Source organism: Mauremys mutica, chromosome 2 (assembly GCF_020497125.1).
Source record: "Mauremys mutica isolate MM-2020 ecotype Southern chromosome 2, ASM2049712v1, whole genome shotgun sequence".
Classification (NCBI taxonomy): Eukaryota; Metazoa; Chordata; order Testudines; family Geoemydidae; genus Mauremys; species Mauremys mutica.
Window position 1 is genome coordinate 8,403,298 of NC_059073.1, and position 27,076 is coordinate 8,430,373.

Genomic DNA, 27,076 nt, shown 5'->3' on the forward strand with positions numbered 1-27,076 from the left:
ACTGACCCTCTTTGCTTTCTCAGGCAGCTGGGAGCCCCTCAGGGATAATGGCCCTGGATGAAACTGTCTTTAGAAGCTCTGGGCGGCAGGGAGTGAAGTGGCACCAGGGAAGTGAAGCAAGTCCGAGAGCATGGACGTCCCTCTGTCAGACTGCTAGGCTGGGACTTGGGCGACCTGTGCTCTGCCACAGACTTCCTGTGTGACCTTGGGTGGGTCACTTAGCTTCTCTGTGTCTCAGTTCCCCTTCTGTACATTTGTGTGTGTGTGTGGGGGGGCAACGCTGCTTCTTGCCCCCTCCCCCTGTCAGACTGGGAGCTCTGTGAGGCCAGGCTGCCTGCCACTCTGTGTTTGTACCACCCTGAGCAATGGCAGGTGCTCCTGGAATGCAAGTGACGACGTTCTTTGCTCTCTCTTTCCCTGCCCGCTGTACATGGGCCTCCATTAATCCAGTCCTAGCAGTGACAGGTTGGCAACTCCTCTTCCCCTCAGCAGCCTCCAGGCCTGGAAGAGTTTCTTTGCCCGTTCTGCCCTTCTCCAGGCCCCACTGCTCTCAGACTAGGCCAGGCTTCCACTCCAGGACTGTCTAGGTCCTGATATGGCCCCTCCGCACGACCCACAGGCTACAGAGCAGGAACTGAGGCATGGTCAACAAAAGGACAGGCCTGAGCATTAAGCTCAAATCACCTGATTCCCAATCCTGGGCCTTGACCACCGGCCCATCCTTCCTCCCTTGAGGAAGCACTATCAGGAAACTAACCCCTCCCCACCTCCGCCCTTGCCTGGTGCAAGCCCTCGTGTGGTAGGGCACAGCTGGCTCACCCTGCTCTGAACAAGCCTGGATAATAATCATAGAGGTCACGGTGGTGAGGAAAAGACAGGGACAGTCCACACTAGCTCTCCGACCACTGCTACCCACTGGTGGAGCTGCATCAATGCAACAACCAGAGGATGGATCTGCTTGGGATCCATCTGAGGAGGGTCTTCTGGGATTTGCTAAGCTGCAGGGGATGTCTGGGATTCTGGCCTGTTTACCTGTTTACCCAGAAGCGGCACTGTGGAGGAGATGCACCGTGGCCTATTCGAAGTCCATGGGAACCCAAGAGTTTTTAAAGATGACGCTATTGCTAGTGATTGTAATGATAGGAAACGGTTGTGTCTCAGCAGCCAACGGTTTAAGAGCTACCAGCCTTGGGCTCCAGCCTCGTACGTAATCAGCCTGTCGCACAGTTAATCTATTGCATTTTTAATAACAAGGGAAGAAGCATTAAAGATCTGCTCTCCTGGGCTCGGTTGTGGTGACCGGGAGCAAAGCTGTGGTTGCCATGGGAGGCAGAGCTTCAGAACATCTTGGGGGTTGTGTTGGGACTTGGTGTTCCCCACCCTCCCTGTGTGCTCAGCGAAGACATTTTCACATGAGTGAGCAAAAGCTGGGCGTGTGGGACACACGGCTCAGCTGGGTGAGAGGCCTTCATCGTCACCTGCCCGCTGGCTAATGGACCAGATAGCAGGGTGTGCCAGCTTTACTTAGAACTGGGGGTGTCGTCCTGGGACATTGTTGTGGCCAGCTGTTCTCTCAGAGGGTGAGACAATGGCTGCTTTGTCTTGTGCGTATGAGCTCTCCGCTCATCCCCCCATCACAGATCTGGACCTGAGGTGAACCAGCACCAAAGGAGCTTGACCAACAATCCTTCTGAGCTACCTTCAGTCGGTTTCCACTCTGGGCTCCCCAATTCCACCCCCTCTGACTGCCAGAGATGGGCTGCCTCCCCACAGCTTGTTTTGCTACCATCCAGCTCTCTCCTGCCACCCTATTCTGGACCTTCATCCCATGTCCTGACGGCCTGCTAGGCATCCACACAAAGCAGCAGTCACTGGCTCTCCCACTCTTAACGGTGCATATTGGGGTGCCTTTGACTCTTTGCGGGGCCCAGGTGCCTGCACCTTTAGGGACGGCTTCTCAGCTGGAAATAAATGTTGCTCCCTTTACTTTAGCAGACCCATGCGGATTCACCCTGCTGAGGATCAGGCCCTTACTTTCTGTGTGCTCAGCGGAGCTGCACCGAACCAGAAAGGCATGGCTTTAGGTGAGATGAGTTTGGTAGGTCTCTCCCCTTGGTACCTTGGTGGGCTGTTTCTCCATATTAGTTTCTTCAGCCCAATAGCTTCAATGGGGAGATCATAAAATCATAGACTTCAAGGTCAGAAGGGACCATTATGATCATCTAGTCTGACCTCCTGCACAACGTAGGCCACAGAATCTCACCCACCTACTCCTGTATCAAACCCCTAACCTATGTCTGAGTTATTGAAGTCCTCAAATCGTGGTTTAAAGACTTCAAGGTGCAGAGAATCTTCCAGCAAGTGACCCCGGCCCCATGCTGCAGAGGAATTTGAAAACCCCCCAGGGCCTCTGCCAATCTGCCCTGGAGGAAAATTCCTTCCCCACACCAAATATGGTGATCAGCTAAACCAGATGCCTGAAGCTACAGCAGCAGGTAGGAGTGGAGATCAGAAGGGGGGGGGGGTGACTGGCAAAGGGAAAGAGAGGAAGGATGGTCCGGTGGTTAGGGATCAAGTCCCTTCTCTAACACTATGATTGTATGACACTATGACCTTAGGTATAATACATAGAACTTCCCCAAAAGAATTCCTAGCGCAGCTCTTTAAAAAAACCACCCAACCGTGATTTTAAAATTGCCAGTGATGGAGAATCCACCATGATCCTTTACAAATTGTTCCAATGGTTAATTACGCTCACTGTCAAAAACGTACACCTTATTTCCAGTCCGAATTCTTCCTGCTTCAACTTCCAGCCATTGGATAATGTCACTCCTTTCTCTGCTAGATTAAAGAGCGCGTTATTAAATATTTGTTCCCTATATAGCCACTTACGAACCTTTTCTTTGTTAAGCTAAGTAGATTGAACTCTTTGGGTCTATCACTATAAGACACGTGTTCTAATCCTTTAATCATTCTCATGGCTCTTCTCTGAACCCTCTGCAATTTATCAACATCCTTCTAAATTGTGGGCATCAGAACTGGACACAGGATTCCAGTAGTCACACCAGTGCCAAATACAGAGTTAAAATAGCTTCTCTATTCGTACTTGAAATTCCCCTGTTTCTGCATCTAAGGATTGCATTAGTTCCTTTGGCCACAACTGACTATCCATCACAACCCCCAAATCTTTTCCAGAGTCACTGCTTCCCGGGGTAGAATCCCGCATCGTGTAGGTATGGCCAATATTCTTTGTTCTTCTACATATGCAATTACAGTTAGCCATATTAAAACTGATAGTAAACAAGATTTCTGCAAGCCACTCTCAGTCCATTGTAGCTCCATGAAACTCACCGAACAGGCTTGGTGGGTAGTTTTAGAAGAACCACTAGCAAAACCAAGGCGATAATTTCCTGGGGGCCAAGGTACCACTAAAGCCACGTTTAAAGCCATGATAGGTTGCGCACAGGAACTGCGACCAATGAGAGCTGCGGGGGCAGCGCCTGCGGGTGTGAGAGCAGGCACGGAGCCGCCCTGGCCACCCATGTACCTGGGGGCTGCAGGGACCTGGCATCTGCTTCCGGGAGCCGCAGTAAGTGCCACTGGGACCTCACACCCCCTCCTGCACCCCAAACCCCTGCACCCCAAACCACCCCAGCCGGAGCCCTCACCCTCTACCCGCACCCTGCCCCCCTGTCCCAGCCCAGTGAAAATGAGTGAGGGTGGGGGGAGAGCGAGTGATGGAGGGAGGGGGGATGGAGCGAGGGGTGTGGGCTTGGGGAAGGGGCTGGGTGGGGTGGGGCAGGGGTGTTCAGTTCTGTAGCATTAGAAAGTTGGCAACCCTGCAGCTTTGGGGCGGTGCGGACCTACATCTGCCCTTGGCAGAGGGGCCAGGTGGTGGAGACATGAGTTGGGGGCTGCTCTCGGGCTTTCCCCACCCAGGGCAGGTGGCAGGTCCGCGGCTTCCCACAGCTGCCCGGGCTCCCCAGGCCGCTCTTCCCCGCAATCCAGCCTGGCCGGGGGCAGGGCATCAGAGGGGAAGAGGAGGGGCAGGTGGTCATGCTCGTGGTGAAAAATGGACGGGCCCATCCAGTTTAAAAAGTGGGAGGGCCATGGCCTTGGCCTCGCCGTTCCAGCGCCCCCCGACGCTGTGGCTCCCAGGAGCTAGTTGTTGAACCAGAGGGTGTGTTGGAGCAGGACTCCCAACCTCGACAACCAGCACTGGCTCAGCGAGCTGTGCCTAGCCCCTGGCTACAGCACGTCAGGACGGACGCCGCGGTGTTTAAAACACTGGCAGAGGCTCATGGCTTGTGTGCATTGGCGTTCCTGCCCGAGCTACCCAGGGTGCGGCTGAGCTGGGGGTGACAACAACAGGGTGCTTTACGGAAAATAAGCTACCAGGCCTTAGCTGGCTGGACCTCAGTGCAGTGAACGGAGACTGAAAGCCAAGCAACCCCCTTGAAATCTGGGGGTCACCTGGAGCTTGCTGCCTTTGGGGAGGTGTTAGGAGGTAGGACTGGTCAGGGAGCTCCCTCAGGCAGTCGCTCCCTGCCCTCCTTTTCTTTCCTAACTGGCTGGGATTTCACAACCAGAGCCCGAGGCTGCCTGGGGGACAGGGCCTGGGCCTGTCGGCGGATCGCCCAGTTGGGATGTTTATGGCTCTTTTCGGGAGAGCGTTGTGATCATCTCAGGTGTCTTGGCTGAATTCCAGCTAGAACCTTTGCGTTCCATTCCAGCTCGACGCACAGGGACAGCCTTAGGGAAAATGAGGCCCTGGCCCAATTTGTATTGTGGTGCCCGGGTGTCCCACCCTGCCCCCTCCCTCACCCCGCTGCCTCCCTGGCCCCACACCCATCCTCCCATCGCTCCTCACCCCCACCACCTCCTTATCCATCCTCTCATTGCTCCTGGCCCCCACCACCTCCAAATCCATCCCTTCATTGCTCCTGACCCCCACTGCCTCCCTGGCCCCACACCCATCCCCCCATTTCTCCTGCCCCCCACAACCTCCCTACCCATCCCCTCATTGCTCCTGGCACCCGCTGCCTTCCTTGTCCCACACCCATCCCCCCCATCACTCCTGGTCCCCACCACCTCCCTATCCATCCCCTCATCGCTCCTGGCCCCTGCTGCCTCCTCTGGCTCCCCACCCATTCCCCCCATCGCCCCGGTCTCCACTGCCTCCACCGGCCCCCCAACCATCCCCTCATTGCCCCTTGCGCCTGCTGCCTCCCCCAGGCCCTCACCCATTCCCCCCATTGCCCTGGTCTCCACTGCCTCCACCGGCCCCCCAACCATCCCCTCATTGCCCCTGGCGCCTGCTGCCTCACCCATTCCCCCCATTGCCCTGGTCTCCACTGCCTCCACCGGCCCCCCAACCATCCCCTCATTGCCCCTGGCACCTGCTGCCTCCCCCAGGCCCTCACCCATTACCCCCATCACCCTGGTCTCCACTGCCTCCCCGGGTTGCCCACCTCCCCCACCACTGCTGAACCCCACTGCCTTCTCCCATTTCCCCAAGCTCCCTTTCATGGCCTCACACCTCACCCTGCTCCTTGACTCTTGACCACGGCACCCCCAAGACCACAGCACCCACCCGTGAGGCTGGCCCTGTCAGCGCAGAGCACACGGCCTGCTGTGTTTCCATGCTGGGTGTGGTGACTGGCAGAAGGCGACAACCTGAGTGGGTGATTCAGCCTGAGACCAGGCAAAACTCAGGTTCAATCTGTGATTCACAGGCCAGGTGGGACCATTGTGATCATTCAGCCTGATCTCCCGCGTAGCACAGGCCAGAGAAATTCTCCCAGCCATCCTTGCATGAAGTCCAACGGCATGCGGCAGGGATAGACAAGTAAAGCTTCACTCTGTCTCAGGAAAGAGGCTCCCACAAAGCCTGTAGATGATTCAGACTGTCTCCTAACAAGGCCTGGTTTGCACCGAGTTCAGTATGAGATGGCCAGTTTTCAGAGCGGAAAGAAGTAAATATCAGGGTCCCCCAGGAGTCTGTACTGGGACCAGAACTCTTCAGCATGTTCATAAATTATCTGGAAAAAGCGGTAAATAGTGAGATGGCAAAGTTTGCAGATGATACAAAAATTACTTAAGATAGTCAAGTCCAAGGCAGACTGTGAAGAGTTACAAAGGGATCTCTCAAAACTGGGTGACTGGGCAAGAAAATGGCAGATGAAATTCAGTGCTGGTAAAGGCAAAGTAATGCACATTGGAAAACAGAATCCCAACTAGACATACCAAGTGATGGGGTCTAAATTACCTGTTGCCACTCAAGAAAGAGACCTTGGAGTCATTGTGGATAGTTCTCTGAAAACATCCGCTCAACGTGCAGCAACAGTCAAAAAAAGTGAACAGAATATAAGGACCCAGTAGGAAAGGGATAGATAATAAGACAGAAAATATCATAATGCCACTATGTAAATCCACGGTATGCCCACATCTGGAATACTGCAAACAGTGTTGGTTGCCATCTCAAAAAAGAGATATTAGAAATGGGATAAGTACAGAGAAGGGCAACAAAAATGATTAGGGACATGGAACAGCTTCTGTATGAGGAGAGATTAAAAAGACTGGGACTGTTCAGCTTGGAAAAGAGACAGCTGAGGGGGATATGATAGAGGTTGATAAAATCGTGACTGGTGTGGAGACAGTGAATAAAGAAATGTTATTTACCCCTTCCCATAACACAGGAAGTAGGGGTCATCCCATGAAATTAATGGGCAGCAGGTTTAAAACAAACAGAGGGAAGTATTTCTTCACACACTGCACAGTCAGCCTGTGGGACTCATTGCCAGTGGATGTTGTGGAGGCCATAAGTATAAATGGATTCAAAAAAGGATTAGGTAGGTTCACGGAAGACAGGTCCATCCATGGCTATTAGCCAAGATGGTCAAGGACACAACACCATGCTCTGGTTGTCCCTAAGACTCTGACTGGCAGAAGCTGGGAGTGGATGACAGGGGATGGATCACTCGATGCTTCTCTGTTCTGTTCATGCTCTCGGAAACATCTGCCTTTGGCCACTGTGGGAAGACAGGATACTGGGCTGGATGGACCATTGGGCTGACCTGGTGTGGCCATTCTTATGAGATGGTTTCTGGGGATCCCTGTAGCCCACATGCTCCCTCCCCCACAATGTTTGGGGGTAGATTCCTTCCTATCTTTTTGGGGCAGGCAGCAGGCTTGCTCCCCACATCAGCCATCTCTAGGGGGTACCTGAAAAGGCCCTCTGCCCGCTATATCCTTAACTATCTTCAGGGGAGTGGGTGGCCTGTTTCCTTCTCACCCCGCTTCAGCAGCAGCAGAGCAACACTGGGTGCATCTACACATTCTGCGGCGGCCCGCAGCAGCAATTCTCGGGCTCACGGTACAGTGCTAAGGATAGCTGCGTGGACTCTGCGGCTCAGGCCAGAACTCGGGCTCTGAAGTCTAGGGAGGTGGGTGGATTTCAGAGCTCGAGCTCCACCTGAATGTCCACACCGCTGCTTTTAGCACCATAGTGTGAGGTCCCCAGGCTCTGTGACTGGCTGCTGTGGGTGGTATAGATGTATCCGCAGAGGTCTACCTTTACCCAGGCCTGAGAGTGCAGCTGTGAGGAAAGCACAAGGGTAGTGTCTCTCTCATCTGAAGCATGCGGAAGCAGAATGCCAGGTAAAGTGAGCCTGGGCATTCTCTCAAGATTTGGGGGTGAGAGAGCTGGAGGTTTGACACAGCTCATTGCAGAGGTACGGGCCAGCCGTGTGAGGTCTTCCTAACATTCAGGAAGACTAGGCTATGGCGTTGGGGTGCGGTTTGGGCATTCTCCCTCATTGGAGTACACCAAGCAGAGGGGAACATGAAAGCTGCAGCTTCTCCAGAGGCTGAACTTCTGTGACTCATAAGCTGATTAGGGTCACCTTAATTAAAAACACCCAGTTTGAGAAATGTCACTAACTCACCTCTACTGTAAACCTCTAAGTGGGAGAGCCATTCATTGCACAAGGCTTAGAAAGGGCAGGGAAACAAAAGCTCTCTTTGAACGTCCCCGAGTCTGTGAATTTCCATAAACGGCTCTGCCATTTCACCACCGGTGTTGAGGCAAATGGTCTCAGTCCAAAGGCAGCAAAGAGTGCATGTGCTGTAAGGGTTCGGCACAGGATGTCTTTTTAATTGAGGATCTGCTTTTTTCCCCGATCTTCTTTCCGATCTATGAAGAAGGCCTGAGAGGGGTGGTGGTTTGTTTGTCTTTAAGCATTGGGTGTCACTGCTTGCATTTACATTTAGGCATGTCATGCCTTTCCCTCCCTGTTTTTTCCTAGAAGCCCCTTTGTGGGTGTAGAGGGACAGAAAAGATCAGTGATCCTTGAGTGCTCACAACTTAAATGAAGGGTTGAATCTTTAACCAAGCCTTCCTTTCTCCCAAATGTTCATTAGGCATCAGAGTTAAATGTGAGCCAACAGACGCAAACAGAGTCAAACAAAAGGGCCTTGTCTTCACTGCAAAGTTACCATATATTATATCTCAGGCTCATGTCTGCCTGGGGTACCCAGAAAGGACAGACAAGTTCTCTCACAATACACTGCAAAAGCATACATAGAGCGGGGAAGCTCATTGTGCAGCTACAAGCCATATCACGTCCCTCAGAAGTCTGCACAACACACCAGGTGGTAGAGCGCCAGTGTGGACCCAGGGCATTATGACACCGGGTCTGTTATTCTGTTGCGTGGCCAGGACCCCTCATGACAGGCTAAATATGACTGAAGTAGCTCCAGGGTAGATCACTCAAATTAACGCTGTAGTGAAATTGTACTAAAAAACCTTATTCCTCTCTCATTTGTTCCACCTTCATTCTCTTGACTTTTGTGACCACAAGTTCTCTGTAGACTCTTCCAGGGCAGACAAGATTTTAACTTCTCATAAAAAGAATAAGCATAGGGGGAAAATGAAACGCTTTTGAGGGGCAAAATCTACTCCAACCTTCTTTATTAATCACAAAGAGCCCCCAAAAATGGCAGAAGCCCATTGTTTTATGCAAATTCTATTGCAGGTCACCTTTAAATCAACTGCTGATTTCATAACCTTGAAAAAACAACAACCAGGTATTTGGTGATCACGGAGGCCTGAAATAAGCTACTCTTATTCTGTAATAAGTGTGTCCACATTGGAGGGTTATACCAGTATAACTATAGTTTGGCTTGACAGAATTCCTTTTTAAAAATAATTTTGATGCATAATTTCCATGTTAATTTTTAAGCATCCCTCCTGCCTGATTTTTATCTATTTAAATGTTCACAGTTGCAGGAAATCAGGCAGCAGGTCAGATAATAATTATTTAATGACAATAAACATTGAGATGCAAAAATTTAAAGCTTTAAAACACAAGTTGTCGACATCCCAGGTCAAAATAGACACAGTAAATATCCTGAAAATCAAAACCTCTAATAAGTTCTCAAGCAGCATTTTTCTTATTTTGTCTGTCTGCAAGTTTCAATTATCATCAATGGAAATATGTTGTTGCTTTGTGTGTGTGTGTTGTGTGTGTGTGTGTGTTGAAATCAACATTTACTGATAATCTAATCCTTCCATCCCCAATTATAGTGGTTTGACGATGGCAGTATACTAAACCACTATAGTTATACTGGTATAACTCCACCACGTGGACACACTTATTCCAGAATAAGTATAGCTTTTTTTCACAGTTTAACTCCCTTCCAAAGCAAAATAAATTAAGGTTCTTCTTCGAGTGATTGTTCATGTCCATTCCAAGCAGGTGTGTGCGCGCCGTGTGCACGGCAGACGGAAGATTTTCCCTTAGGAGCGTCCATAGGGTCGGCCTTGGCACCCCCTGGACTGGCGCCTCCATGGCGCTCTATATAGTGGTTCGCCGACCCTCCACCCCCTCAGTTTCTTCTTACCGAAGGTGAAGGCTAGCTGGAACTTTTGCTCACTCTTACAGCAAGCATAGCAATGTCCTGTTTAAGTGTATATAGTTGTTCCTTCTCTCATAGTTTAGAGTTAGTGTTAGACAGTTAATAGTTTGGGAGTTTTTCCCCCAATGTACTCGTCGCCCCGCTGGGGCATGCCCGGATCCCCAGGGTTTAAACTCTGCAAGGACTGTGGGAGGTTTATGCCGAAGAATGACTCGCACTCTTCCTGCTTAAGTTGCCTTGGAGAGAGCCACCAAAGAGACCAGTGCAGTATCTGCAGGGGATTCCATCTCAGGACTCTTAAGGACAGAGAGCAGAGACTCAAAGTGCTCCTGATGGAGGCAGCCTTATGGCCACACTCGAACCCCGAGCTGCCTGACCGGGTGCCCAGCACCTCTTCCTCGGTGCGCAGCACCCCGGCACCGCTATCAAGTCAGGAGGCCCAGTCTAAGACTTCTAAGTCCCGGCACCAGGGAGAATCGGGACATAGAAAATCGGCCTCCATGAGGCACCGATCACCATCTCCGGTGCCCGCAAAGAAAAAGAGGCCAGTGCGGGGCCGATCAGCCCACCAGGACCTTAAAAGGCCAATGGGTTCGGTTGACTCCCGCCCCGGCGGGGGTGCGGTCGGGTCCGGACTGGTCGAGATCCACGGACCTCAACGAGGATGAGCATCTTCCATCGACGCCGGAGCCGTTTGAGGCGGCCTCTGACTCAGTTGGCTGCGTGCGTGTTCCCTCTGTGTGCTGCCCCGGCTCTGCAGATCGCTGGCACAGCAGACCCCGAGAGAACCTCCAATGACCGCAGACTCCGATAAGGCACAAAGGCACCCGGGACAGGTTTACTGTCGAAGAGAAACAGTCTCCAGCTCCCCGGATTAGATATCCAAGTTGCTGCTAGCTAGTACATATGTGTTCTCTGGCAATGGACCGGCTCAGTCAGTGGCGGGACTTTCCACTGCCCCCTAGGCTGGACAAAGACGTCCACTCAGGGATGCGTTCTTATACACAGGTACAAACAGATTACGCATCACTCCTGACGTATTGAGGTGCAACCCCTCTACGCAGCAAGGTACAACCCCTCTACGCAGTAAGGTGCCGCCTCTCGCCTTGTACATGTTGGTTCGAACAAAACAACTCTATCCATCATATTCCCCTTTGGCCCTGTCCTTGTTATCTGTGTGGAATGTGCAAGTATCGGAGTGTTCTGGAGTCTCTAGTGTCCAGGACCTTTTAGGTATGTGTATTTTTGCAGCATCAGCCCTTTCCTTGCCAGCGTCTGTGAGCAGGGCCTGCCTCTGGCTCACAGCTTAACTTTGCTTTATGTTAGCAAAGTCTTGACCATTACTTTAGTTCAGGCCTTAGGCCTCATAGCGGGCCTCTGATATGGGTTTATGTTTCAGGGCCTCATCTTACTACAAGGGCCAGGGGATCCGCTCCCCACAAGGCAGAAACAGGATCTCCACTTCAGGGAAGGGTGACGTCTGCCTGGCTGACGCAAATAGCCAGAATAGGGGTGCCTATGGATTCAGGCAATGGAACCAATCCAATGGGTGAACTTTGGAGTGAGGGGGAGTATAGAATGGGAGTGGATCAATTCAACAGCCTGGGAAATCAATCAGCCAGCAATACTAATCCTAATGCCACTAGATAAATCCATGGTACGCCCACACCTGAAATACTGAGTGCCGTCCTGGTCATTCCAACTCAAAAATGCTGTATTAGAATTGGAAAAAAGTGCAGAGAAGGGCAACCAAAATGATTAGAGGAATGGAACAGCTTCCATATGATGAGAGATTAAAAAGACTGGGACCGTTCAGCTTGCAAAAGAGATGACTAGTCTTGAGAAAAGCAGACAGAGGGGAGACTGGGAATCTTCACATGTGTTAAGGCCTGTTATAATTGTTATAATGAGGACAGTGATCAACTGTGTTCCATGTCCACTGCAGGTAGAACCAGAAGTAAAGGGCTTAATCTGCAGCAAGGGGGGGTTAGGTTAGATATTAGACCGTTTTTCCTGACTCTAAGGATAGTTGAGCTCCAGACTAGGCTTCCAAGGGAGGTTGTAGAACATCCCGTCATTGGAGGATTTCAAGAACAGGTAAGACAAACACTTGTCAAGGATGGTCTAGGTTTATTTGGTCCTGCCTCAGTGCAGGGGAGCTGGACTTGATGAGGTGCCTTCCAGACCGACATTTCTATGGGTCTATGACTGAGGGGGCATATTAAGAGGTCTATAAAATCGTGACTGGTGTGGAGTAAGTAACTAAGAAAGTGTTATTTTATTTTATTTAGTTTATTTACCCCTTCATATAACACATGAACGAGAGGTCACCCAATGACATTGTCATGGGATCTCACCCCCACTTTGAGCTTGTGGGTTCAAAGATGGGGACCCGCATGTATTCTGCCACCATGTCCTATGGGATCTCACCCCCACTTTGAGCTTGTGGGTTCAAAGATGGGGACCCGCAGGTATTCTGCCACCACCCTAACCCTTAGGGTAGGGTTCCTTCTTGCTGCCACCACTCAATCAAGAAATGTGGATTGAGACACAGTCCTTCCCCAAAATCCTAGGGGATTCCAAGAGCCCCAAATCCATGGAGTTCTCACACCCAGGAGAAACAAACCATTCCCCCTGCTTCCTCCCCCCTCCCTTTTCCTAGGAGAGATACCGGGATCCAACTACAGAGGGATACCTCCCCCTCCCCTTTCCCTGAGAATCCACCCAAGGAAAGACCAACAAGTACTTAATAGAAAAGAATTTATTAAAGAATAAAAAGAAAATACAGAATCTCTATGAGCCCAAGCTGGACACTCATAGGGTATAACCTTATCAATCTCTGGAGAGAATCCCCTCTCCCCCTTTTCTCAGTAAAAGCAATATCAGCAAACAGGAATAAAGCATTTCCTTTAGCAAACACACAATTGCAAATATAGAAATCAAATCATAAGACTAATTCGCCTTTCTAATTAATACTCACTATTAATTAGTAGAAACTACTCCAGGAGAACTTGGAGACATGACTGTCCTCTGTTAGATCCAAAAAACAGTTCTCACACAGACAAAGGCTTCCCTCCACAGAGATTTGAAAAAATCTTATCTCTGATTGGTCCTCTGGTCAGGTGGTCACCAGGTACTACATGTTAACCCTTTACAGGTAAAACAGACCTTAACCCTTAACTATCTGTTTATGACAGACATTAATAAGCAGCAGGTTTAAAAAAACACACAAGGAAGCACTTTTCACACAACTCACAGTCAACCAGTGGAACTTGTTACCAGGGGGTGTGGTGAAGGCCAAAAATGTAAGAGGGTTAAAAAAAGAACCTCTCTTTGATAAGTTAGGCCTGGTCTACTCTGGGGGGGGGGGGTGGTTCGATCTAAGGTCCGCAACTTCAGCTACGCAAATAGCGTAGCTGAAGTCGAAGTACCTTAGTTCGAATTACTTACCCGTCCTCACGGTGCGGGATCGACGTCCGCGGCTCCCCCGTCGACTCCGCCACCGCCGTTCGCGGTGGTGGAGTTCCGGAGTCGACGGGAGCGCGTTCGGAGTTCGATATATCGCGTCTAGATGAGACGCGATATATCGAACTCCGAGAAATCGATTGCTACCCGCCGATATGGCGGGTAGTGAAGACGTACCCTTAGACAGACTGAGCTCCTTAAGTCCTTCACACATTGTAAAGGCCCCAGAAAATGCCCCCAGCTTCCTGCACGGAGATCCCACCTTCTCCTGAGGCCCTGTGTAGGTGCTGTGGAGAAGAACGAAAGGCTGGCGGCCCCTGGGGCTAGATTGGTGGGTTATCAGAGTCGTGATGATGGCATCACAGCCTCTGGGGCACCCCTGACACATACACAGCTACAGCAGTGTCTCTCAGAGCCCTCAGGGGGCATGCGATGCTGCTGCTGCTAGGGAGGTGCCACCTCAGCCACTGACTTTGATGAGCCACTCCGCAGGTCCTGACACAATAACACAGGCCCGGGAGGGGCTCTTGGCCAAAAAGGCTTCTTTCTCAAAGAGGAAGGTTGCTCCCCCACCCACTAAAGGGCGACTCTCTGGAAATACTTGAAGTGCAAACAAACCCCCATCTGCTTCAGAGCTCTGTGCTGAATGCCCAACGAGAAAGCAAGCTGGGAGAGGCCGGTCCATACGCCGATTATGTCTTCAGTCCTACAACCTAAGCTGTGGCTGGGTAGTACTGGGGCAGCAGAATATCTAGGAACTACAGGCGGCAGTAGGGTCCCATTGGACTCATCCCCAGGGCTCAGACAGCAGCCGGGGGCCCAATGAGCTCATCCCCAGGGCTCAGTCTAACTGAAACGTCTGCTGACCAACCACCTATATATCCCATACGTCCTCTTCTCTTTCTCTCAACTGCTGGATTTTGCCTCCTATTTGCCATTGCCTAGGACCTTGGCCCATCTCCCTAAGCACAGTTCATCCATAAGCAAACAGAGTAGCTCGCGTGAATGGAGAGCAGATCTTGAAGGGTAAGGCAGGTGAATCGGCCTCTTGGATCTTAATCTGGGGCGTTGAACAACATAGTTTCCTCTTTCGCTGTAAGCCGCTAAACAGGACCACCTCCCATGTCCTGCCTTGTGTACAGGAGGGTGTGGTAGCTACAGATGAGCTGCCTGGTAAATAGGCTTTTGTGTCCTTACATTACTAGCATGGGCAATGGCAGAGGCCCGGGGCAGTGAAGAGTAAATGCCCCTCCTCAGCCTTGGTTTGCAGGCTCCTGAGAAGTCAGATGTGAATCGGCCCCTTTATTTTAGCAGCCAGTAGAAAGGAGCAGCAGGGTCTGACAGAGACAGTCCGGTCTATGCGCGTCATGGGGTCGCAGCAGAGGGGATGGATCGTGGTCTTGTGGCTAAAGCACAGGCCAGACATGCAGGAGACCAGGGTCCTAGGCCCAGCTCTGGCACTGATCGTTCCTAACGGTGTAAGTGTCCATTGCTTGAACCCTATGCTGAGCAGGACTTTACATTGGGTCAGCCTGGGTCCATCCAGTTCAGCGTCTTGCCTCCCACAGTGGCTGGTGCCAGCTGCTTCAGAGGCAAGTACGAAAGGCCTCTAAGGGATAATGATGGGAGACCTTGCTCCACAGGGGAAGTTTCTTCCTAACAAGTCAGTTAGTGGCTGGCTTGTGCCTTGAAGCAGGTGGGTTTATATCCCTTCTAATTGTTTTAATCCTGACTGATGTAACTGGGAGTTCTCACATGGATCCGTGTTCGTGTTGTGTTCCTCGTCAGTACCTGGCCCTGGCCAGAGAAGCTAATTGTCCAACCAGCAGACCAAATTCAGTGATGAATCCTGGTCATGTGCCATCGGAGGCACGTTGTGCATACACTGAGGAGACCATCCATGTAAATGTCTGATTCTTTGACTCTTCCTGAACTCTTGGTCTCAGGGATCCTCTAACAGCGGCAGTGAGTTCCGCAAGTACATTGTGCATCAGTGTCCTATTGTCCTGGTCTTATAGAATCATAGAAATGTCGGGCTGGAAGGGACCTCGGGATGTCATCAAGTCCAGCCCACTGCACTGAGGCAGGACCCAAGTGAACCTAGACCAGCCCTGACAGGTGTGTGTCCAACTTGCTCTTAAAAACCTCCAGTGATGGGGATTCCCCAACCTCCCTTGGACTCCTATTCCAGTGCTGAACTCCCCTTATGGTTAAAAAATTTATATGAGAAAGGGTAAATAGGAGCATCCGACCTGCCTTCTCTAGACCATTCATTAATTTATACACCTCTCTCATGGCTTCTCTTCTTAGCTTCCTCTCCTTGCTAAACGGTTCTAATCTTCCCAGTGTCTCCTCATACAGAAATCTCTCCAGGCTTTTAATCGTGGTCAGAGCCTGTCTTGGAATCTCCTCTATATCTGCTGCGACTTTTTTGGTGACATTCTGATCAGACCTCAACCCAGTATTGCAGCTGGAGGTGCACCACGGCGTGGCATGGCATTGTAACGGTTTCTATCACATCCGTCATAGTAGGTTTGGGTTTTGACCGTGGCTGGTGAGAGGCTTTCATTGAGTTGTTCACGGTGGGTGAAAGCCTGACCCCAGGGAAGTGCGTGGGAGTTTTGCTATTGAGTTCAGTAGGGGCCATGACACCCAGTCTATTGTCTGAGTGCTCAGAGTTAGGTTTTTAGAACTCAGCAATGTCTGCTTCCAATGAGACATAAGAACGGATGTCTTCCAGCTAGCCCAGTATTTTGTCTTCTGACAGTGGCTGGTGCCAGATGCGTCAGAGGAAATGAATAGAGCAGGGCAATTTATTGAGTGATCCATCCCCTATTGTCCAGTCCCAGCTCCTGGCAGTCAGAGGCAGCATCCAGAGCATGGCGTTGCATTCCTGACCCTCTTAGGGACTAGCCACTGATGGCCCTATTCTCCATGAACGTAGCCAGAGCTTTTTTGAACCCAGTTATACTTTTGGCCTTCACAACACCCCTGGCAACAAGTTTCACAGGTTGACTGTGCGGTGTGTGAAGAAATACTTCCTTTTGAGTGTTTTAAACCTGCTGCCTGTTAATGTCATTGGATGACCCTGGCTCTTGTGTTGTGTGACGGGGTAAATAACACTTCCTTAGTCACTTTCTCCACACAACTCATGATTTTATAGACCTCTGTCATATCCCCTCTTAGTCACTTCTTTTCTAAACTGAACCATCTCAGTCTTTTTAATCTCTCCTAGTACAGAAGCTGTTCTATACCCTAATAATTTTTTTTGCCCTTCGCTATGTCTTTTCTGTATCTTTTCTGAGAGGGGGTCGACCAGATCTGCATACAGTATTCCAGATATGGGCAGACCATGGATTTATATAGTGGCATTATCATATTTTCTATCTATCCCTTTCCTAACCATTCCTAACATTTTTTTTGGGTAGCTTTTTTGACTGCTGCTGCACATTGAGTGGATGTTTTCAGAGAACTATCCACAACGACTCCAAGGTCTCTTTCTTGAGTGGTAGCAGCGAATTTAGACCCCATCATTTTGTAGGTGTAGGTGGGATTACAGTTTTCATTGTGCATCGATTTGCATTTATCAACACTGAATTTCATCTGCCATTTTCTTGCCCAGTCACCCAGTTTTGTGAGATTCCTTTGTAACTCTTCTGAATCAGCTTTGGACTTAAGTGTCCTGAGTAATTGTATATGATCTATTAATTGTATATAGTTATAGCGCATGAAAGCTTATGCCCAAATAAATTTGTTAGTCTCTAAGGTGCCACAAGGACTCCTTGTTGTTTTTCCTGATACAGACTAACACGGCTACCCCCCTGAAACCTGTATATAGTCTGCAAACTTTGCCACCTCACTGTTTACCCCTTTTTCCAGATCATTTATGAATATGCTGAACAGCACAGGTCCCAGAATAGATCCTTGGGGGAACCCAAAGTACCAAAGAACCCCCTTGCATATACCAACTTGCTACTCAATCGCCTGCCTTTACCAGAGTCTTCTAATGCAAGCGGATGAGTAGCTGGGACCTCCTCATCACACCTATGTAAGGAGGCTAACCTTGCTCCTAAATGCACTGCATCCTATGCAAACCAGCCACAATCCTCTGAGCTAGCTGCCTGTGTACTCTGGCAGGTGTGGGCAGGCAAACAGGTTTTGTCAGTGAGGATGGACTCTTATGCCAGAGATCGCCCTGAGTCCTCCCTGTGGAGGAAGTTGCCATTAAACTCGGAGGGATGTTAGATAATACAGAGCCTTAAACATGTGAGGGAAGGAGAGAGCCACCAGGGCCTGAATGGGAGCTCCCAGGCAGCAAGGAGGTGGCATGGATGTGCTTGGGAGGTAGGGGAAATTCCCACGATCCCCGGGAAGGAGGGAGGAATCTAGGTGGGCTATTTTGCAGAGGCTCCCAGAAATCCCAGGGCCAGTCCTGAGAGGGGGAAATATTGTGATGATCCTAGACAGGATCTCCTCTCTGCTCCTGAGTGCTATTGAGAACATCTCACTGAGGCAGAGTCCGTCCAGACAAGTCTCTGTATCTCCCCTTCTCTGGGTTCTGTTAGTGATTTTCTAGCCCTGGCTTCTCCTCCCCCTGGAGCTCGCCAGTGGTATTGGGCGTGTGCGTGTGTGTCTCAGAAATCAAGCAGCTGGGGTGGAAAATATGCACCTGCTTGTTGACTCTCTCTACTCTTCCTTGTACAGTGCATAACCCCGGAGCTGCTTCAAGGGAAACACCTCATCAGCCATGCAGCAAAGCTTGTTCCCATCTCCGCCTTCAGACATGCACCAGGGAGTAGCCTGGAGGATACATAGCGAGAGAGAATCAAAGACCCCAAGGGAGGGTGGCTTCAGAGGGTGCGACTACCACTCAGAACAGCAGACAAGGGGAACAACTGCAGACAATCCTAGCGCTGGGGTGACTCCAGGTGAAAATGTCTCCAGGGGCCTGGCCTGGGTCGGGGAAAGAGAGCAGCATGGAAGGAGTTAACAAGAAATCACGGCTGGTGGGCTGCTGACAAGTGTAGGTCTTTCTTTTCCTAGTGGGACAGCTGAGAAGCTGATTAGACACGGTGTGCATGGTACCGGGGCCCCCAAACACGCCAAGGCTTCCCTTCCTTTATTGTTATCATTTATTATTTGTTCAGCAGTCACACCTAGGAACCAGCGTCACGGGCCAGGGCTCCAGCTGTTCTTTATGTACAATTCATGCCTTCTGCTTTGCTATACAACAGTAAAGGGTATCTCACATTACACACATGCTCCCGACAACAGTGACAAAGCACGTGTGTCTGCCAAAATCGGTGTCTTGGCACACAAACACACACGCACGGATGTGCACTTGATGGAGCAACAAATGCATCAGCTGAGCAGTGTGTCCTTCTCAGAGGCGCGCGCGCATAGACACACAGACACAGACACAGACACAGACACACACACACACACACACACACACACACACACACACACTCTTTCTTATTCTCAATTAACAGCAGGAACGAAGCTCTTGCCAAGGAGGCATCGGCAGCCAGCTATAAGCGTGCGAGAGAGAGCTGAGTGTGAAGCTGGGGTTAGCATCCTAGCTGCAGTGGGGAAGCGCCAGGATTCTGTCAGGCCGAAGGCCTCCTCCCCACGCCTCACAACCCGTTCCTCAGAAGGACGCAGAGGACGCTGGCGGAAAGCCCTGCTGCCATGGTGGCGTAGCTGCTGCTCACGCTGCCCGCCCCGTTGCGGTTGCAGAGGTCGGTACTGCAGCAGGAAACGTTCTGCTTTCCCACGCTGAAGTCCTGGAAGCGCGTCTCGCACGACGTAGCGCACTCCTTGTTGATGACACTGAAAAGGCCCACGACGTCTGGAAGGAAGACAAAAGGGTTTCATTTTGGGCGGGGGGCCGTGGAAAGGGTTTACGTGGGTTGCCTGTCACTGCCCTTCCCCCTGACATCAATCCCTGCCCCGTGCATTCCCCAGAAGTATTCCCCCCCCCACCAGGGTCACCCAGAAGGAGGTGGGGGCAAAAATGGTAGCTTGCCCTGGGCCCCCTACCTGAGAGGCCCCTCAGCCCGAGTGGTGGTGTGACCTGGTGCACGGCGTTACACCACTACTCGGGTTTGGCCCAGTCCCATCTGTTATGATGGAGGAGGCGCCGGGCCAAATCTGAGCGAGTGGCACTGCGACCTGGTGCCTGGGGCCGCAGCACCACTTAGGTTTGGGGGCCCGGTGACAGAGGGGCGGCTGGGCCAAACCTGACCGGCACGGCAACCCTCATGCACCAGTTTGCAACGCCTGGAGCTGGAAGCCAGGCCGAGCCCCCGGGACAGGAGTTGCTGCAGCGGGGTGTGGGGGGGGGGCAGGATCACCGTCTCTCCCAGGCAGACCAGAATATGGGACTCGGGGGCCCGGCCCAGGAGGGGAGCTGGGATGGAGACAGGGGTGCTCTTCTCGCCTTGACGGAGGGGAAGACTGGGATTGTGGGGCTGGGAGGGGGCTCTGTGGTGGGGGCTGTTCAGTTAGCCCCTCCCCTCGCCCACAGACGTGAAAGGATGAAGAGGGTGAGGCTAATCTCTCCTAGGACAGAAACAGCCTGGAGGGCTCTTCTGTTCCCTTGTAGCCTGTCTTCCGCTCTCACTTACAGCCTGAACTACAGGGCTGGAGCAGGAGCCCTGCTCTATTCACAAGAGGCACAGGCAGGGTGACCAGACAGCAAGTGTGAAAAATCAGGACAGGGGGTGGGGGGTAATAGGAGCCTATATAAGAAAAAGACCCCAAAATCGGGTCTGTCCTTATAAAATCGGGACATCTGCTCACCCTAGGCATCGGTGCTAGACCTAGGGGTGCGAGCGGGGGTAGGGGGGAGCTCCGCCCCCCCGGCTTGAAGTGGTTTCCGTCATATCCAGGGTTTACCAGTTTGGTTCAATGGCTCTCAGCCCCCCCCACTGCACAAGTTGTTCAGAGACCGAGAGCAGGAGGGCTGGGGGGAGCCGAGCAGGGGGCTTGGGGAGCCGGGCTGGTCTAGGAGGGGAAGCGGCAGCAGGGGGCTGAGGAGGGGTGCTAGCAGTGTGGAAATCACTTGATTTTGTGTTTCTCTCTCTCTCTCTCTCTGTAATGGTGGGTTCCCCAAAAGAGACAACATGCAGCTGGTAGGTCGCCTTAGTCAAAAGTTTGGGAACCCCTGCACGGGGGATTCTAAATAGGGCAACCATCCGTCTTCTTTTTAAAGGGACAGTCCCATTTTTGGGGACTTTTTCGTATATAGGCACCTATTATCACACACCCCCTGCCCCATTTTTTCACAGTTGCTATCTGGTAATGCTAATTCTAAAACACTACCACAGCCAGGGCCGGCTCCAGGCACCAGCCCAGCAAGCAGCTGCTTCGGGCGGCGAACGGTGAAGGCCGGCAATTCGGCAGCGGGTCCCTCACTCCCTCTCGGAGCGAAGGACCAGCCGCCGAATTGCCACCGAAGACTGAAGCGGCAGCGGTAGAACTGATCGTGATCGCGGCTTTTCTTTTTCTTTTTGCTGCTTGGGGCGACAAAAACCCTGGAGCCGGCCCTGACCACAGCCAAGTCTCACTGAATTGAATCAGCCGAGGCAGTTCATAACGGTGACCACTAGAAGGAGCCTAGGCAAAGGAGTGGCAAAGAGAAGGGAAAGAACATAAAGCAGGTGGCGTTTCTTGGGAGAACTGGCTTGTAAAAAAAATCCCGTTTACTTGGGCGTGTTTGCTTGAATCATAGTATAACAAACCCTTTGCCTTTCTATAGCGCACTTAGCCAAGGTTTTCAAAGCATTATTATTATAACTCCAGAGACCCCGTGCAGGGTTCGGCACACCCCGTTGTGGCAAGCACTGTACAATCACAGAGCCTGGGACAGTCCCGCGCCTCTGTTATAAACACGTCTAGCCTCACGACATCCCTGTGAGTTAATGGAGTCTTGGTATCCCCATTTTACAGATGGGAGAGTGGCAGGGGCTAAAGCAATTTGCCCAGAGACACACAGGGGATCAAATTCAGAGCTGGACACTATAAGCTGGTGTAACAAACTTTTTCTTGGCCCTTCAGTGTGTCAGGTACAAAAGCTCAGACTTCCTTGCACATAGGTGCAAGGTTAATGAAAGTGGGTCTAAGAGAGTTTAAGATAACATCAGGGAGATAAGGCTACAGCTACACTACAGCTGTTACAGCCGCGCAGGTGCCCGCTGCAGCCTCACCGCCGTAGGGCTTCTGATGAAGAGGCTCGAAGCCGACGGGAGAGAGCTCTTCATGAGTCCACCCCCCGCAAGAGGCGGTAGCTATGTTGGCGTGAGACACTCTCCCGCTGACCCAGCGCTGTCTACATCGCTCAGGGATGTGGATTATTTACACCCCGGAACGACATAAGTTATACCAAAGTAAGTTCTAGTGTAGACAAGGTGACAGTGTAGACATTACCTACACCGACACGACGAATTCATCTGTTACTGTAGTTAATCTACCTCCTGAGAGGTGGTGGCTAGGTTGCTGGAAGAATTCTTCCATCAGCCCAGAGCTGTCTATACTAGGGCTTAGATCGGTATAGCTACGTCTCCCAGAGGCACTGGGACCCTTTTTATACTGGGGGTGCTGAAAGTCAGCTAACGAAACTGTAAATTATGTGTCTTCAAAAGCAATGTGGAAAAGCGCAATTCCTGCTCTCACCACATGGCAGCTCTAGGATTTTCAAGAATCGTGAAATAACGCTTGCTTCGTTCTGACAGCACCAGCAAACTTTTAAACCTGGGGATGCTGCGGCACCTGCCACACCCCTTGTTCCCATGCCTGTGCTCAGAGGCGAGGTGTTTTCACACCCTCAAGAAATGTAACTAGGCTGATGTAAGCTCCCAGTGTAGACCAGCTCTGAGTGAAGTCCTCACTACCAAATCTGGCCTGATGAGTTAACGGAAGAGCCAGCAATACAGAACTCACGAGTCCTGGTTCCCAATGTCCCTGTTCTAACCACTAAACCATACAGCCTTCCTGTCTAACCCAGGGAAGTTTTGTGTGAAAGAAAGCATTAACAGAGGATATTAGTGTTCCTCCAACAGGTAATTTCTAAAGCTAGAATTGCTTTCAGTGTCCCTGGGCTCCCTACACGTTGACGTCAATGGAGCAGTGCTGATTTATGCCAGCTGAGGATCTGGCTCAGCGACTTCCAGATGGGCAAAGAGGGGTACACCCTAATGGGCTGGGTTTTACAATATGAATATAACACCACCCTCTTCTGGGCACTGGGGGAGAAGTGGTTTCTGCAGAGAGGCTGCTGCAGGAAAGCAGTGTACACCATAAGCACTGCGCATCACTGTTCGCTTTCTGCCTTTCGTGAATAAAGTGAAAGCCTTTTGCCCCCACTCATTCCCAGTCAGTGTTTCTCCTCCTGTAGCGCACCGTGCCTTTAAGAGACCCGGCCCCTGGACAGGAATCTCAGAAAGGCTGCCATGGAAGGGGATCTGTTCGCACATCCTAGGGGGATGTCTCTGTGTTAGCCCCTTCAGTGTCTGATACCAAACTGGGACTTTGCCTTACTGATCACATCCGTCTTGCACATTTGTGAGTTGTTGGCACACGTCATCTCCGTCAGACAGTTGGAGTTGCTGAGCTGCGTCTTGCACATGTAACATTTCAAAGAACCACCTGCAGGAGAGGAAGAGGGGTTAGAAGGGAATGCAATACGGGGAGTCTCATGCGCACTACCAAGCAGACAGGGTGTCAACCAGGGCTTAAAAGACCCTCCCTCCATTTTTACCGTGGGTCACACCCCAGACAGTCGTGTGTAGGAAGGGGGCAGGAGATGGGAAATTTTTGGAGGGGTTGGGGCAGGTTCCCTCTAAATAGTTTGAGGAATAAGGACTATCAAGGAGAGAACAGTTTATTAATGCTGATGATGATTATTGGTAAATGAGAACATGGACCATTTCTTCCAAAATGTTGGATAACACCGAGCACCCTGGCATTCCGCTCCTGATTGGAGCCCCCGAGAGCTATGGTAGTAATTTACAATCGGACATCAATGTTTAATTTAACAGGGATGGATGGAGGAAGGCCCAAAAGGTGTAGACTGATCCAATGTTCATGTGACAGCGTTGTGACTTGTGACACCAGCTCTCTGGCAACCCCCTCGAGCACAGAGTCTGTACACACCCTTCATCTCCCTCTGGAAATGAATCCCAGTGGGTAGAGTGGTCCTGGGTGAATTGAAAGGGTTCATACGCCCGGGCGTGTGTGAAGGCCCTGGGGGAGCGTGACGCAACGCTGTACATTTCCACAGCACGGTGAAGTGCACTGAACAAAGGCAATGACACAAGCGCAGACATTCGCAGTTTAAAGCCCAGATCCTCAGTGGTGCTTAGGTAGCTATTGATGGGAGTTAGGTGCCTAAAAACCCCCACTTGTGTTGTACCTGGTTGCTCAGCACTACGCTGGCTGGAATCGCTTACCTACCTCCCAGAAGTGTTGGGAGGAGAAGTGCCTGATTTTCTGTGAAATGCCCAACAGCACAGCAGGTGTGTTCAGCATGAGGACTTGCAATGAACATACCTGCTTTACTCTCAATGGGGAACTAGAAGGCTGGAGCTTTCACCTTACCAGCCCTAGCCCCCCGCCCACCATTTGTTAAACTTTTGAATAGTTTATTTTTTTGAGCATTGGTCGCCCATCTCGCTGACTGACTGGCGGCGCCCCGCCCCTTGTATACCCATGAGGGCGTGGTGACAACATTCTAGGAGGTTTGAGGAAAATGTAGTTCTCTGAAAATCTGGAAGGTTCCATGAGATTCTACAAAGGTCCAGAACATTCTAGCGGGTTAGTGAAAAATGAGGCCACATACGGAATACCTGAAACATTTTACTTCAGACGTTCTATTTTCCCTTTTGTTGCTAACAACAAAAACAGCCCCTCTAGCCCAAAGCCCCCTGAGCCTGGCCCTAAATCTGGCCCTGCTTAAGTCTATATGCACAAACTCTTGTGGGTTTAGCTCACTGCCTCCATCTTGATCTAGCTTAGACACTTATCTGGTCCCCACTAGCACAGTATCTGAGCACCTTGTAACCTCTCATACACTTGCCCTGACAGCACCCCATTATCTCCCTTTTACAGATGGGGAGCGGAGGCACAGAGAGGCCAGGTGATGTGCTCCAACATGCCTGTAGCAGAGCAAAACATTGAACTCAGGTCTAGCACCCTCACCACCAGACCAGCCTTCCTCTCCGAGTGCAGAATTTCAGGGAAGTTCCATTATGCGGCTTCCCTTCCCAGTCTTGGCTTTGATTCACCAGCACAACCACCAGTGGAAGGGAAGCCCAGTAGCATAAAGTTCTTCCTGCTCCCAGGCGAGGCTGGCTAGCCGGGGCATACCCAGGATGCCTGGGGAGATACATTGATCCAGCCAGCTCTTAGGTGGGACTCCCATGTGGCCTTCCCTGGGGGATCCATAACCCCTTGGGAGCAGCTGTCCCCATGGGATCTGAGATGGGAATTCATTCCCCCTTCCCACACATGCCAAGTGGGTTTCTCAAGCTCCATAACCTGTAATGGTTCTTCTGTGTGTGTGGTGGGGAGAGGGTGTCAATTATACCCAGGACTAAGGAGATGCCCTCCAGGATAAAATGAATCCAGGAAGCCGATCTAATCTCATGCCAACTTTGCACTGGTCCCCTTGGTTCACAGGCTCAGATCAAGGGGATCAGAGTTCCCAGATCTAGGGCAACATCCAGGCCTGACATTGTGCCTTCGGCAGGGTTCGTGGCACGAGGATGATTATTAATAACAATGTGGCCGGAGCGCAGACTGGCTCCTGTCAGGATCAGAGCACCAGTGCACTAGCAGCTGCACAAACAAATAAACCAAAGACCGCCCCAGTGTGCTCAGACTCCCATGTCTCTCCCAGCTGTAACCCAGGCTCCAGAGTGCAGAGCTGTAGAACTGCACGTGCTCTGTTAGATTGCCCAGTTCATCACCCAGAATGGCAGGATGGTTCTTACTTAACATTTTCTAGGGTATTATCCCAAATGCTTATAAAAGACCCAAATAATTTGCCTAACACCCATTCCCTTGGGAGGCTGTTCCACAGCCCAAGAAGTCTGGCAGGATGCTTTTTCCAGCTTTTCAGCCTAAATTTTCCCTTTCTTATTCCATCTCAGTATTCTCAGCCAGACCCTCTTGTGCCATCTCAAATCATTCCTCTCCCACACATCTCTGTAGGCACATCACCTGCCCCCTTTGGCTATGACTTAGAGAAGCTAGACAGTCTAGTTTTTCCTCCCCATTCATTCTGTTGCTCGTCTCTAAACTCCCTCTCACAATAAGCCCCTGAGGCATCTCACTGGTTTCCAAAGCGACACCGCTCCAAGCAGTAAGAAAACCTGCCAGTAAATGGAACCCTCCTGTGGTATGTGGCAGGGGAAAGTCATAAAAAAAAAGATTAGAAAGGTAGCCAGGTATTCAGATACCGGGGTAATGGAGGGAGTGTGGATAGATAGATAGATAGATAGATATGAGCACTCATATCAAATCCCAAGCACATAAACTCCCATCAGGAATGCAGAGGACCATCTTTATCCTCATACGGACAGGTCTGCTGTCCATAAGAACATAAGAACAGCCACACTGAGTTAGACCAATGGTCCATCTATCCCAGTATCCTGTCTTCCGACAGTGGCCAATGCCAGGTGCTTCAGAGGGAATGAACTGAGCAGGTAATCATCAAGTGATCAACCATCAAGTGGTCCAGGAGAATGCCAATACACTATATTTGGAGCTGGAGCCAGTGACTTCAGTAGTTCTTTCTTTGCTGCAAACGCATCCTAAAGATCTCTCCAGCCACTCCCAGAGCCGTTTATCTTGGTGGTAAGGAGATGGGTTGGGGTACGGAGGAATCTCCTGGATGTCTTACCTGGCTCTGTGCACAGGACGGCAGCCAGCAGGATGACCAGAAAAGCCTTCATCTTCGGAGGGTGAGCCAAGCACAGAGAATACAGGACACCTCCTCCTGGGGTGCTTTATAGCCCATTTCAGTTATCTCATCAACCGCAAGAGGCTGGGAGGTTTCACTGGTAAATCTGTCATTTCAGGTCCAGCTGGTTCTTTGAGTCATGGCACTGATATTTGTGATAAATGCCCCTCCTCTGTCTACCTGTCCCCATCATGCTGTGCTCTCAGATACTTCCCTCCGCATCACCGCTCATTTCCTCATTGTCCAACGTGCTTGGGCAAATGGTTCACATCTCAACGGAGAAAAACAAAGCACCTACAATCAAGGATGGCCTTCTCTTTGTGACCCTTCCCTGGGCTGGGGAGATTTTTGCTGCTCAGGTGTGACTAATCTGCGAGTGCTACGCCCATTGTAACCAGGGACACTGGCTTTAAATTAAACACAGGCTCATTCTTTAACGAATTTTCCAGGTGTCTCCACAGTAGCTCAGAGTCACGCCTCTCTAAGACCATGTGCATGATGCAAGCCGTCTCCCGGGCTCTTTGCAGAACACTGGAGGGGAATAAAATTCCATTCACGTTTCCTAGGGGGCAATTCCCAGGGTCTCTGGTTTTGCCACATGTGGCCAATGCCCAGTTTCAGAGAACAGATGACCTCCGTGTATGGTGGCATGGTGGTTCCCATTGGGAAGAAAGACAGGAGAACTTCTAGCCCTCTGAATACTAAATGGGGGACTCGCTGAGAGGAGAA

At 51.0% G+C, this 27,076-nt stretch overlaps 1 protein-coding gene across 1 annotated transcript; it reads right to left on the reverse strand.

Moving 5' to 3' along the window:
* Positions 1–19,019: 19,019 nt before the first annotated feature.
* PSCA (prostate stem cell antigen) lies at positions 19,020–26,357 on the reverse strand. The gene is made up of 3 exons (XM_045003617.1): positions 26,288–26,357; positions 22,924–23,031; positions 19,020–19,234 (listed from the first exon to the last, which is right to left on the reverse strand). Exons 1-3 carry the CDS (start codon positions 26,337–26,339, stop codon positions 19,020–19,022), a joined length of 375 nt encoding a protein of 124 aa, XP_044859552.1. The 5' UTR covers positions 26,340–26,357.
* Between the last annotated feature and the right edge of the window lie 719 nt (positions 26,358–27,076).

Excerpts from the sequence above, each read along its gene's own strand:
- PSCA (XM_045003617.1), bottom strand. The coding sequence starts at position 26,339 with ATGAAGGCTTTTCTGGTCATCCTGCTGGCTGCCGTCCTGTGCACAGAG. Across the intron at positions 23,032-26,287 it reads CGTCCTGTGCACAGAGCCAG|GTGGTTCTTTGAAATGTTAC; the intron begins GTAAGACATCCA and ends CCTCTCCTGCAG. Across the intron at positions 19,235-22,923 it reads GTGCAAGACGGATGTGATCA|ACGTCGTGGGCCTTTTCAGT; the intron begins GTAAGGCAAAGT and ends TCTTCCTTCCAG.